General features: G+C 38.2%; 1 protein-coding gene across 4 annotated transcripts; it reads left to right on the top strand.

Moving 5' to 3' along the window:
- The first annotated feature begins 588 nt into the window (after positions 1-588).
- Positions 589-12,868, top strand: ATG4A (autophagy related 4A cysteine peptidase). 4 transcript variants are annotated; one of them, XM_026089531.1, is made up of 13 exons: positions 600-1,480; positions 1,847-1,957; positions 2,992-3,063; positions 3,523-3,621; positions 4,877-4,978; positions 5,440-5,512; positions 6,829-6,908; positions 7,768-7,955; positions 8,079-8,157; positions 9,100-9,245; positions 10,266-10,322; positions 11,530-11,641; positions 11,962-12,868. In XM_026089531.1, the coding sequence occupies exons 1-13, from the start codon at positions 1,477-1,479 to the stop codon at positions 12,024-12,026; spliced, it is 1,188 nt and encodes a 395-aa protein (XP_025945316.1). In that variant the 5' UTR covers positions 600-1,476; the 3' UTR covers positions 12,027-12,868. The 4 variants fall into 4 exon arrangements, with proteins under 4 accessions (XP_025945320.1, XP_025945318.1, XP_025945317.1 ...); XM_026089533.1 differs by lacking the exon at positions 4,877-4,978 and having other exon boundaries at positions 597-1,480; positions 11,962-12,866; XM_026089532.1 differs by lacking the exon at positions 2,992-3,063 and having other exon boundaries at positions 599-1,480; positions 11,962-12,866.
- The last annotated feature ends 90 nt before the right edge of the window (positions 12,869-12,958 follow it).

Genomic DNA, 12,958 nt, shown 5'->3' with positions numbered 1-12,958 from the left:
CCCCGGCGCCCGCTCGGCCCCCGGCTCGGCAGCCCCGGGAGAGGCTGCTGCCCTGCCCGCCGGGCTGGGGGCTCTGCCGGCGGGCTGCGCTGCGAGGAGCGCGCAGGGAGCCCGCACGGCGGCCGCGCTGCCCTGCGGCCTTCTCCCGAGACCCCGCCGCGCTGGGGTGCGGGAAGTCTGGTTTTAAAAAATAGGAGCTTTTGGTTAAGGGGGTGTTGCGCTGTCGAGAGGGGCTCCCGTCAGGGCCGCGGCGGGGCACCCGGGTGACCTGRCATTAATTTCATTTAAATATTGGGGCAGAAAATAGAGCTGAGCAAAGGCATTCACCTTTCTCGGTCTCTATTTAGATGTAATTCCCTGGGTAAATTCCAAAACACACAGCAAACTCTCAAACTCTCCAGGGAATTACAGATTTCCAGGTTGTATCTAGCACTAAAGCCCCGCGCTGCCGCCGCGCTGCTTCGCTTCGGACCCTCGGCGTGGTGCTGGCGGGGAGCAGCGGGTCCCCGCGCTGGGGGCCTGCCCGCAGCGCCCTGCGCCTGCCGCGGCACCGCTCCGCCCCCGCGCGCGCTCTCCGCGCTTAATGCCGCCCTCGCAGGCTTCGGGGGGACAAGGGTTAGGACTTTGCGGAGAAAAAGAAATCCCAGTAATTCTTTTCTGGATGATCTGACCTGTCATATGACAGCGGGTTTGGGAAAGATACTTGCTTGGCCACGAAGAAAGGACGGAGCTCTCTGTTGGGGGATCTCAGGAGATGAGAGAACCTTTTTAAGAGTTTTGACTCAARAAGAGACCATTTATTAAGTCAAATAACTGATGAATCTTCTGACAGAGGAGAAATAGCACAGTTTTAAAAGTCCTTTTGCTATGTATATGGCTTTAAGAGAGAAATTCACCACATTTTTTAACAGCAGCTATTGAAACGCAGAGGTGTGCCTTCAGTGCTTGATAGCACGGGCTCTGGTTGCTCTAATCAAAAGGGAGTGTAGCTGAATTTCACTTTTGATTGTTATGGTGTATATTTTTAGCAAAAGTTGGGGCCTTTTTGTATATTTATCTCATGATTATTTGCTCTTTATATTGTGTACTTTTGCACTTATTCGAATAGTAAAATATAATTGTGTTTGTGTTCACTTTCAACTTCTGATTCATTGGCAGCCTATTTCCTTAGTTTATGTTATTTAAAAGAAATAAATGATCTTATGTTCATTTTTACAGCTGAAGGCTTGTTTCACTTCCAGTAAACCCTGCCTTAATTATATAATAATTGATTGAACTGTCATCTTTTAGCAGTATTAATTATCATTTGTTATGCTCTAAGTTGAATAATAACATCAATACATTTTTTTCTGAAGTGTTTCAAATCTCCAGTTAGGAAAGTAAAACCAAGTCTTGCTAACACTTTTCCCAAGCTTCACATTAAGCAGAAGAACATGTTCACTCTGAGTGGCAGTATTTGTTCATTTAAGATCGAGCATGGGTGCGTATGCATAGATGCCTAAATTGTTCTTCCCTTTGTTGATTTCTTGCATCAAACCTTATCCTTGCTGCAGTCATCCTGAATTTTTGCTACTGCCTTCAGACAGGCTGCTTATAATCAAGGTGTCAGCCATATTATTCTGTCAGAATTTGCTGAGGATCAGAATGAAAAAACAACCAAACCGTTGGATATTTCAATGGCAGAACATGTTGTTAAAGGAAAAGAGTAAATGCAGCTGGTAGCACAGTTCAGAAGATCCAAAGACTGCAAAAACTAGCTACAACTAGTCCAGTCTAAGAACTCAGAGTTGTGCATAAAAGAACAAAAGGACAAAATGGAGTTTGAATTTTGTGTATTCCTGTTCAGTTTTATCTAGGTATGAAAACCAGATCACTCTTTTATCAGACTACTTAGAAGAATTTCCAGAAACTGATGAGCCAGTTTGGATTCTGGGAAGGCAACACCACCTAAAAGCAGGTATCTTTAAAATGAAAATTCATCAGTAAAATCCATACAGCATTCATAAATTCACATGCAACAGCAGCTCCTTATATTCTTCTATTCTCTAAATGTCTCATGAAAGAAATCTGTTTTTCTCTGTAAACAAGAAACCAAATATAAGCAGTGGTATTCATCCTAATATGAAACCAGAAGTTTACCAAAGTACTTTCTATAATGGTTTGTAGAAAGAGGTTGCACTTGTGACAAAGGCTGGTCATGAGGCTGCTTACTTCTAGGAATCAAATGCTTCAGAAAAAAATAAATAAGTTTGGGGGAAAATTCAGTTTTGCTAGTGTTGTTTTCCCCTGAGGGGTGCTGACTACGGCCTGTCCCTTTCCTTGGGGAGAGGACAAGGGCATCATCTTGTGCCCGTGTCAAAGCAGTGGCTGTCGATAGAGGCCTGGTATTAAAGACAGCCGGCAGTGCTGTGTACAGCCTCGGCTGGCTGAGGGATCCTGAGAAGGTCAGTCAGTCTGATCCACAGCTAAGAGGAAATGCAGTAAATAAGATCCTTAAGAATTCTGGAGAGCCTTTGAGAGAATTCTGGCAGGGTATATATTAAAAAAGAGAGAGATTTAATTAGATTTAATATTATTAACATTTTCTAAAAATGATATAATATTGGGTTTAGAGGTAATGTGTAATTTTGTGTTCTTTTGCATGTAGAAATTCTTTAAGTTTCTTAACTTGCTTTACTGGTTCTTTCCAGAGGACATAATTCTCCATAGTTGTTTCATTCAAGCTGGGTGTAGTTATTCCAAACACTTTTAAAATCTTCACTGGCTAATAATTATTTCATCCTTAATAATTTAACTTTAATTAGCATTCTAAAAGTTTTTTCAGTATTAAAATGGCTAAAAGCAAGTTTTAAGTGTTAAGGGATTTTAGATGTGAAAGCTAACAGGAATCTTCTATGCACTTTGTATATTGAATATATAGAGGAAATTAGATTTTTTTTTTTCAGTTTTAGAAGTTTTTTAATAGTTTCTTTCCTTTTTAAAATGTTCCAGACAAATCTAAATTATTATTGGATATAAGTGCTCGTCTCTGGTTTACGTATAGAAGAAAATTTTCACCTATTGGTGAGTATACTGTAGAACTGCTGCCTTGTTACCAATTACRTTGCAGGATTAGTGATGTTATCATGGACTGAAAAATGATTTTTACAATGTTAGAACATTTTGAGTATCATTTTTCTGTTTGTGCAAACAAAATATTAAATGTATTAAAAACTGCATTTACTTGTACCTGTAGATAATCAGGTCTTCATGTTTGTATAGCGAGCAGTAAACAGTTTGTGAATGTTACTTGAAGAATGAAAAGTCAGCTGTACAAGGAATAAATTAAATATGTTTATTTGTGCAATTTAGAAATTAGAAGTTAGACCAACAATAAGGAAAAAAAGTCTTGCTCAGTGTCTTTTATCCATAGGACAGTTATTAGAGCTTGTCAGATGGCTAGCTGGATTCTAGCACTCTGAAATTTTCTCTGTGATGCTGTGTTCAATTTAAAGACCGTATTGTAATGAACTTTTCTTGTAGGTGGCACTGGTCCTTCATCCGATGCTGGCTGGGGATGTATGCTGCGGTGTGGACAGATGATGCTGGCACAGGCACTGATCTGCAGACATTTAGGAAGAGGTGAGTGCTGCTACTGAAAGAACTTTCATAKTGTTTGCACAGCTTTTAATTTTTGTTGTAGTTTTCCATAAATGCACAAAACCTAAATTTATTAATGAAACTCTCTTTGATGCCCTGATAAAAGTTACTAATGAATTATATGAGTAATTCTTATCCAGCTGGGCCAAATCATAACCTTAAGCAGAGAAATAGGAATAGGGGGAGCACAAACAGGGAATGCCATTATCATTATTTTGTAAATCTTTCTGAGGAATAATCAAGTTGAAGCCAAGGGGAAACCTGCTGTCATGGACTGAGTTCTTATCCTTCCCTTCACTGCTTACATAATGACTAAATGCACACAGTGACCGTGTGAATAGTTACATGGTGGTAGACATCATAGCTAGTACTTCACAGACCACTGGCCTGTCTCCAGCCTGAGRTCCAGATCGCATGGCAGAACCCATTAGTGCAAGCACTTAAGCCTGTATGAACATTTCACRTTCTGGGATGACAGGTAAAGCTTCTTAGATCTGGTCTGTGTGTAGCTGCTGTATCAGTTAAATTCTGTAATTCTTATCCTGTTGTGCCGTGGTTAATATGGCAGTGTGCTGTGTGGATTTATCTGCTTGAATAAATGAATCCACACGATGGAGGAGCAAGGATCTAATTGAAAGAGTATGGAACCAAACAAATTACTATGAAGAAAAACTGGAATATAAACTTGTAGTATGCATTTACTCTGTAGTATCTGCCCTATGTATGCACTTCTCTTCTAGTAAATGTGAGGTAACTACTTTATGTTAGAGGTAAGAGCATACATGGCATAGCTACGGTTCAGATTTTGCTGTGTGAGAGGGCCACCACTGTGTTTAGACTTTGTTTTATGGATGTTATCTTATGTTCTGATGTATACTTGCAAATCTAACACAATATAAAAATAGCATATGGTTTTAAATGATCTTGTTAGCTCATAGATATGGCAATAGCTATCAGTTTTCAGAAGTGATCAGTCAGTATATGGTTCAYATATTTTCATTTGACCTTTTTTTTCATTTTCCCAGTTTTCAATCTAATCTATGATGATAAAGGACAAGTTGATGATAAATGACAAGCTGGGAATTCTAGGAACTATAAACAAAATGCAAATACTAGAGATAAATTGTACATTAATCTTTTGATACTTCACTCTATGGCTTTCTACTGCTGTCTAGTAATTTTGATGGAAATGATGGAAGCATTATTATTTTTTAATCCRTATAACTTTTCCCATAAGATTGGCAATGGGAAAAACACAAAAAACAACCAGAAGAATATCACAGAATCTTACGATGCTTTCTAGATAGGAAGGATTGCTGTTATTCCATCCACCAGATGGGTAAGAACACACATCAACTTTTTGTTTTTCCACTGAAATTCTTACTATGTTGAAACTTACTAGTTTTATAATATGTTAATTCATAATTTTAAAATGGTGATTAGGAAGACAGTGTATGGAAGTTTATATAGAAGTAAAAATGCATGCAGATGAGTACAAAGTAAAATAGTACATTAGTGTTATAGAACAGACATTCTTGTAGGTAATAGCTGCATTTTGTAATACAGATCACTAATATTTGTAATTCTTATATAGTTTATAAACTCTTTGTTTGTTAAAGGAACTAGCAGCCATGAAGTCTTGAAAAGAGCATAGATTGAGAAAGTAATTATTGCTAAATAGAGTTTGCAATTGTTCTATAAGATATGACAACACTATTTAATATATATTGTTACCAGACTCTTTGTGGTCTTTTTTCTGTGTGTGTGTGTATATGTGTGCTTTTCCCCTCATAAAAACAGCGCAGATGGGTGTTGGAGAGGGGAAATCAATTGGAGAGTGGTTTGGACCAAATACAGTTGCTCAAGTACTAAAGTAAGTCAAATCGTACTAGCTTATTCAGAATGTACTTGCCCTGCACGGCTTAGCCCTGCACAGAGGCCGTGCTAAGGCTGCATATCGTTAAGGGGCTGCACCTCCCCCGTCTCAGAATCAGGAACATGTATATGTAGCCTGCGGTTACCCCCGCAGTGAGGCCCGTGACACAGTTTGACTATAGCAAGAACCTGCAGAACAGGAGCTGCGAGAGGGTCTGTCCCACCATGCCATCTGCCTGCCCCAGCCAGCGAGCACCAGAGGTACCTGCTCCTTTCTGCATAGTGGCACAGCTTGACAGGTCAAGTGCCACCACTCACAATAGAGCGCTGGTATGAAACACGACAATGAAGCCTAGAGAGGCCAAGGAGGGAACTGAACTGGGATTTCTCACTTTCTGAACCGCAATTCTGCCTACAAGGCTGCTGTAAAAGATGGGTAGCTCTTTGTAGGCTAGAAGCCACATTTAAAAGAATAGGGTCGACTTTGCCCAGTTCTCTGAAGGGTGATTTAGAGGTGCCCAACCTCAGCGCCAGGTCCTGAGTGGTCAGCAGTGTGTTTGCAGCCCTGGGTCAGACGCACATTCTAGATAGAGAAAGGAGCTAAAACATGCCCTGGCCTCCAGCTTTTTTCACTAACAAGTTCTTCATGGCTTAGTGCTAATATACAGGTTTTTCTGGCTCATTTTAGACACCTAACTCTGCCTGTGCGGTTTAGGGAGTATAGCTGCCTTCCCCAGCGTTTTGGATTTCACATAGATGGACAGACACCTCTGTGCTATAATGCCTCCCTCCYAACTGTTAGGTGCCCAAAACCTTCAGCTGATCTTGCTTTTACTGCCCTGGTTCTGCTGTCTACACATGCACATGAATAGTTCCACTGAATTTAGTGGAATTTTTTATTCAAAAAGTATGTGAAAAAATGATTGAAACTTCTGGAGCAGGAATTTTTTCCTTCTCTGTGCAATGCCAGACACAATGGGCAAGATCCCATTGCTGAGGCTCTTAAGTGCAATAAAAAGTAATAAACTTTATTATGTGGCTGAGCTGTTAATATCAATGCAATTGGCAATGGGACAAAAYGGTTTGCACATGGTACAGTGTCTATGCTTCTCCTGGTACCATCTAGTATTTATATTTTTAAATAAATTTAAACTTATCTTTTTATTTCACTGGGACTTTCAAAAATCCAACAAATATGTTTTTCCTGAGAAACAGTTTAATTTTTTATTCAAGAACCATCTAATTGTCCTGAGTGCAAAGCTACCCTCTTGGTCCTAATTAGTTTATAATAATTATAACCTTAATATTTTCTAGGAAGCTTGCTTTATTTGATGAATGGAATTCATTAGCGGTTTATGTATCTATGGACAATACAGTGGTCATTGAAGACATCAGTAAGTGAAACATCCATCCTCTAATTAGTTTCTGATTTGATACCATTTTCTTGAATGTGTCTAAACATGAACAAAGTACTTTTAGGCCAGCGTGGATTAGCCTTACTTGTTCTGAGGGCAAGAAATAAAAGAAATACAATTTCAGGTTTTGTCCAAAACTAAAGCTAGAACAAAGTGGTGTAGGCATTCTTGGTGGACAGCTTACATACCATACAGTTTGGCGGAACATTGAGTTTGCTCTGTACTATCTAAACGCTTACCCCAGAACTGGAAGAAGAGGTTGCAGCATGTAGAAATAAAGGGAATTGTTTTTAACACAAAGTTTGCCAAAGAGATGTGCTTTTGTCAGGCAAAAGAGAAACCAGTGGCAGATCCTAACACTGAGAAATACATGGTCAGTCTTTATTTTCAGTTGTAAGAAAGGTGGGTTTACAAGTGATATTTAGCCACAGCCTATTTCTGCTTTAGTCCCACAGAATATTTATTTCCTGCTTGCATCATTAGATGTGAAGAGTTTCTCGAGGAGTTTCTAATGTTATCATCTCTGTCATTTAATTTCCCTGAAATTTAACAGACAAAGCTTTACAGTATTAATAATGCTAATAGTAACTGTAACTTCAGCCTTAAATTTTTATCCCCCAATCATTTATCTAATAGCTCACTGTCATGTGCCAGCATATGCTATGTCTGCTAGGATTACTTCTACTAAATACTTACAACTTCCATGCCCCGCTCCTTTTATTTTAAAACAGGAGCTGTATGAAGAGATCTCTGGCAAGGTAGCCCAATTTATTACTGAGAGAAGGAGCTAGCCTATGCTCCTCTGTGCGCTGATCAACTTCTTTTTTCATTCCCACAGAGAAAATGTGCTGGTGCCCTCCTCAGAGCAGCAGCGCTGCCCACGGTAGCACACATTTGCACAGAAGCGCTCTTGGCCGAAACAAGAACACAGTAGGGTTCTGCGCTGGCTGGAAGCCTCTCTTACTTATTATACCTCTACGACTAGGGATAAATCACATAAATCCAGTATATATTGATGCATTTAAAGTAAGTTTGTTTGTTTTTTTCCCCCCTCAATGAATTCCTTGTCATTGTCAAATCAGTTCAGGTATCTGTGATATCAGTATACAAATCAACTACAATTTCCTTTTCCTCCCTTTGAACACCTAGGAATGCTTTAAGATGCCACAGTCTTTGGGAGCATTAGGAGGGAAACCAAATAATGCCTATTATTTCATAGGATTTTTAGGTAAGGAAAAAAATCTTATTACAAATAAGCTGATAATGTAAAGAGCCTTTTTTGGAAGGGGAACTAGCAAGCAGTTCAAGCATAAGTCTCAAGAAATATATTTAAGAATAAGTAGAAACAGAGCAGAAGAAATGAAGAAACATACTTAAAATACTTCAGAAAYAGTATGATACGATTCTTACAGGAGAGGAAAGGTAACCGCAAAGCTGGATATATAAAAATAAGTAATGACATAAGCAAAAACCACACATTAGGAATAGTTGATAGCACTGGACAAGTTTACTGGTCAAATATCTTTACTGTTACAATCCTGAAATTTTTCCTAATCCTGAATTGCTTCCTAATGAATAGTCTCCTGTTTTATTCTTTTGCTTCACAATTTTCTCAAATGATTTTCTTGTATTTCAAATTTGTTCTTATAGCAATATCTTTTTCACCTTCTTGCCTGTCTTCCTTTATTAATTACAGTAATATTTAATACTAGAGTCAGTCTTTCTTCAGCTCTCACCCCAGTTTGACCCATAAGTTTATGAATTTTTTTGTCTGTTTTTTTGAAATCTGGACTTATTTAGTCAAACTTCTTTGTTCCAATTTCTGAATGAAAGCCTAATGGGATTAGAGATTGTATTTGTGGTCATCCTCTACCTTTTGATCTGTGGAATGTTAGGGATTACAACATTTAAATTTTTTTTTAAATGTATTGGATCTCACGGAACAAACCAACAAAAAAAACCCGACAGTAATACTTCGCAATAGAAAATTATACCAAATACACTGTGGGAAATTTGTGTCTAAACTTCCCAATTTTCTTAAAGAATGCCCACCTAGAAAGTCTAGATGATCTTGACTATAATGACAATCTAATCAATATTTTACAAGTCTGTGCTAAGTGCTTACCAGAGTCACTTGATTATAATCAACATACGGATTTTACCCATACAGGCAATGAGCTGATCTATTTGGACCCTCACACCACTCAAAGCTTTGTAGATTCGGAAGAAAATGGCACAGTTGATGACCAGAGCTTCCACTGCCAGCAAGCCCCACACAGAATGAAGATCATGAATTTGGACCCTTCAGTAGCTTTAGTAGGTATTAGGAAATAATAGATGCTTATACTTTATTTCAAAGTAATACCTCTATATATTGATAAGGGCAGTAATGCATTTCCTTGAACAGAAACAAGATCACAGAGCAGTTTTCTATGATCCAGAATTCAACTCGTGGTAAATTCTACAATAACTACATAGGATATTTAAACTTAGGTCAAGTAGGGAACTGGCTGTTTATATCTTAGGGAAATATTTCATTTTCTTTACTGAGCAGCCTTTACCTTTTGCAAGAGGTATTATTAGCCAAAGCATGGAGCTGAATCAAGGCTCCTTATTTTATTCCATCACTACAACTTATGCATGGTCACTCCAGACAAGTTACTTCTTTTATATCATAATTTGCAAATCGTTAAATGGAATTATTTATAGTAGTCATCCAGTATACATCACAGGGAAACTGTGGTATTTAAAGAGACTAATTCTGATCCCATGCCAATTTCCTTTGCTTGGGTTCCTGGAGAGTCTCGCCTATAAACCATGTGGTTAAAGCTTAAAAAAAYGTATGAAGATACCGGCATCCTTCATTCATTGACCGCTCATTGTTATTATTTAATACTACTGCCTTTTGGAACGTGTGTTCTTTTCCTTAGTAGTACTTAACTACGTGAAATGTGGAAGAACACAGTGAATCRGACATAATCACAGCGAAGGACAAGAATCTGCTATTTACAATACAGGCACCGCACGGAAGGTGTCCCATAGGCAGCGGTTCATCCTGTAGGCGGTGTCAGCTTCTGCTGCTACCCGGCGTATTGGAACTGGCTGCGGCTCCAGGGAGGAGCACACAAGAGCCACTGTTATTTGTGCACTGACTTTATTTTGGTAGGGCCTTGTTCCCCTCTTGGGACCTCTCCCTAGAGCTGCCGCATATTTTGGCTCTTATACTTAATAATCGTATGGGCTGTTAACAAAGCAGTGGTGAAATTCTGCCTTACTTGCTGGTGTCGCGTGTTTATAACTCATAAGGGTAAAAACTACGTAATTCTTTTTTCTCAGGGCTTCTTTTGCAAAGAAGAATGTGATTTTGATAACTGGTGTAGTCTTGTACAAAAGGTAACAATGGAATCTTATTATCTTTATTTGCTCTGTATAAAACTATGTGTACTTTTTTTGGTAAAATGGAAATTCTCATTAGATCTTTCCCTGTTTGCTAATTAAATGAGCCATACAGAAGAATGCATTAATGCAGCAGGGTAAGACAACGCTACTGAAATGCTAAACAGAGGTTGTTCAGCACTTTAACAACACATACTCTGCCAGCTGGAAAATGGGTGTAAATATATACCCTTAAAAAGACTTTTTTTAATGCTATTACTTTAGTGGCTGAAACTTGCTTTTAAAATTTAATACTCACTAAATGACTAATATTTTTAACTGTCATCTTGTRGTGATTTATAAATGATTTGCTTCATGATCCTTTTTTATTGTTTAATATAACATATTATTACTTGTTCTAATTATGAACATAAGTTCCTGGTCCCACGAACATCTGATTCTGTTACGTGCGGAATCCCCTCAGCTCCTGCTGATCCAGGGGAAGCAGAAGGTCCTTGCTGCCACAGGATAACGACTTTAGACAGGCAGTTTATTAGTCATTCAGCACGCAGTGGTGTACTAAGCAAGAGAAGTCTGAACATCAACTAACATCAACCTCTAATGGCATTTATCGAAAAAACCCCACCAAACAGCTAACAGTACTTGAGTAAAGCAGTTTGTAAATCCTTGAAATACAGGACTTGAAGTAACTCATCTGRTTGAAGTGGAGTAGAATTTGGCTTCAGTAGTAAGTTCTTTCTCTTGATCAAAACCTATCCTTCAAAATGTGTTGTTTTTTGGAGCTGATGGATCTTTCTTTTGTTCCCATTGATCAACGGCAAACTTGAGTGTAGAGTCACAGGCACATAATTTTAAGAGGTGGAAAAATATTGTACATTCTTGGTGCCTGTTTGCTACATGTAAACAAAATTAGAAGCTAACAGTGTGTTGTAATACACCTCTAGCAAACTTGAAGAGATCTGTCTTACAGGTGTTTTCAGATGGAAAAATTTACATTGCAGATTTCTATGAAGTGGTGACTCGTAAGGGGAGGTAGTTAAAATGTAACAGGATTTCACTGTACATCTATATAAAGCCTCAGTTCTCTGATAGACACATAATTTAAAAGTGTTTTTAATTAAAATTTGTTTTTAATTAAGCAGACACTTTTAGGGTTTGAAGGTTTTTTGAGGCGTCTTTTAAAATGAGCATATCCTGTCCTCAGGAGATTCTAAAGCAACAGAGTCTACGGATGTTTGAGTTAGTCCAGAAGCATCCACCGCACTGGCCTCCTTTCATACCTCCGACAAAACCAGAAGTGACGACGACAGGAGCGGGTACAGTACTGATTTGAAAGCACTATTGTGCAGCAGTATGTTCCTCATTAGTGAAATAGAAGAATAGTCGCAGGTGGAATAATTACGCTTTGCTCAGTGTCAAGCAATCAATATGTGATTAGATGCCTTATTCTTACAGAGTATCAGTTAGTTCTGCGAGCAGTGAGCAGGCCATGCATGATTGCAAGCACAGAATTTTTATTTATTTTTTTTACTCTTTCAAAATACCTTTCCAGAATGTGTCCTCCAAAGTTTCTCTTTCTTTAAGTAAACAAACCCAGGCATGCCTTTAGAATCTAGTTGTTTCAATTTTTTTGCAGAACTCATTGAATCTACTGATAAGCTATTTGAATTGGAAGAAGAATTTGAGATCCTGAGTGTATGAAGGCAACTGTGGTGACTCTTCTGTGTGTTGAATATATTGGTAATATTATTGCATTGACTTAAATCAAACAGCCATGTTAGCCCCAAAGTGCCTGAAATTATGGGTAACAGAGCACAAAAAYCTAGTAGCATCCAGAACTCCGACAGTGGCAGTTTAACAGGAGCTTCCCTGGATGGAAAGACAGTAAAAGATCTTGTAGTAAGACACTTAAAGGGAATCTCTTTTTAGAGTGTGTCTTACCTGAAGACCAATGGACCTTTGAGATTAAGGCAAAAATCAGTATATTGTTGGGCTCTGTGTTTGGAGAAAGGGATAACCCAAATGGATATTTCTTGCTCTCATATAATAATGCAATAGTTTAGTTCTTAAAGCAAAACAATCTTGAGTTAAGGAGGATGTTTACTTCTATTCCCTCCTGTGGGCTGCATCATAGGAAAAATACATTGTCTTGTTTAAAAGATCGACTGGATCAGGAGAAAATTGTTTCCTTGTTAAATATTTTAACATGTATTTGAGCAACCACACTTTATTACAAAAATGTTTCTGTAAAAGGAACTATATCTAATGTATACATTTTGCAATAGCCTTCCTGTTTCTGGGAGACCTCAAGAGGAACAGGAGACTCAAATAGTTGCTACAGATCACAACCACTGCTATAGTTATGATATATTTCATCTTGACCTTAAGATTCGAATCATTAAAACTTAGGTTGATTTTTCTTTCAGAGCTAAAATGAGTCAAAAGTGGTTTAACTGTACCTTATTTATTTTAAAATAGATTTACACAAGTTTCTCTGTTACAGCACTTTATCTGTGCATCTAATAAATTTCTTAAGCTTTTCATAGGTTGTATGCTGCTATATTTTGTTAATTTGTGTGGAATAAACATAAACCAGGTTATCTTAAAATTTAATATATAGGTATACACAAATT

This window comes from Apteryx rowi, unplaced genomic scaffold, assembly GCF_003343035.1.
Source record: "Apteryx rowi isolate R43461 unplaced genomic scaffold, aptRow1 scaffold_82, whole genome shotgun sequence".
NCBI classification, from domain to species: domain Eukaryota; kingdom Metazoa; phylum Chordata; class Aves; order Apterygiformes; family Apterygidae; genus Apteryx; species Apteryx rowi.
Note: the sequence above shows the minus strand (reverse complement) of the source record. Positions and strands in the feature narration are given on the sequence as shown.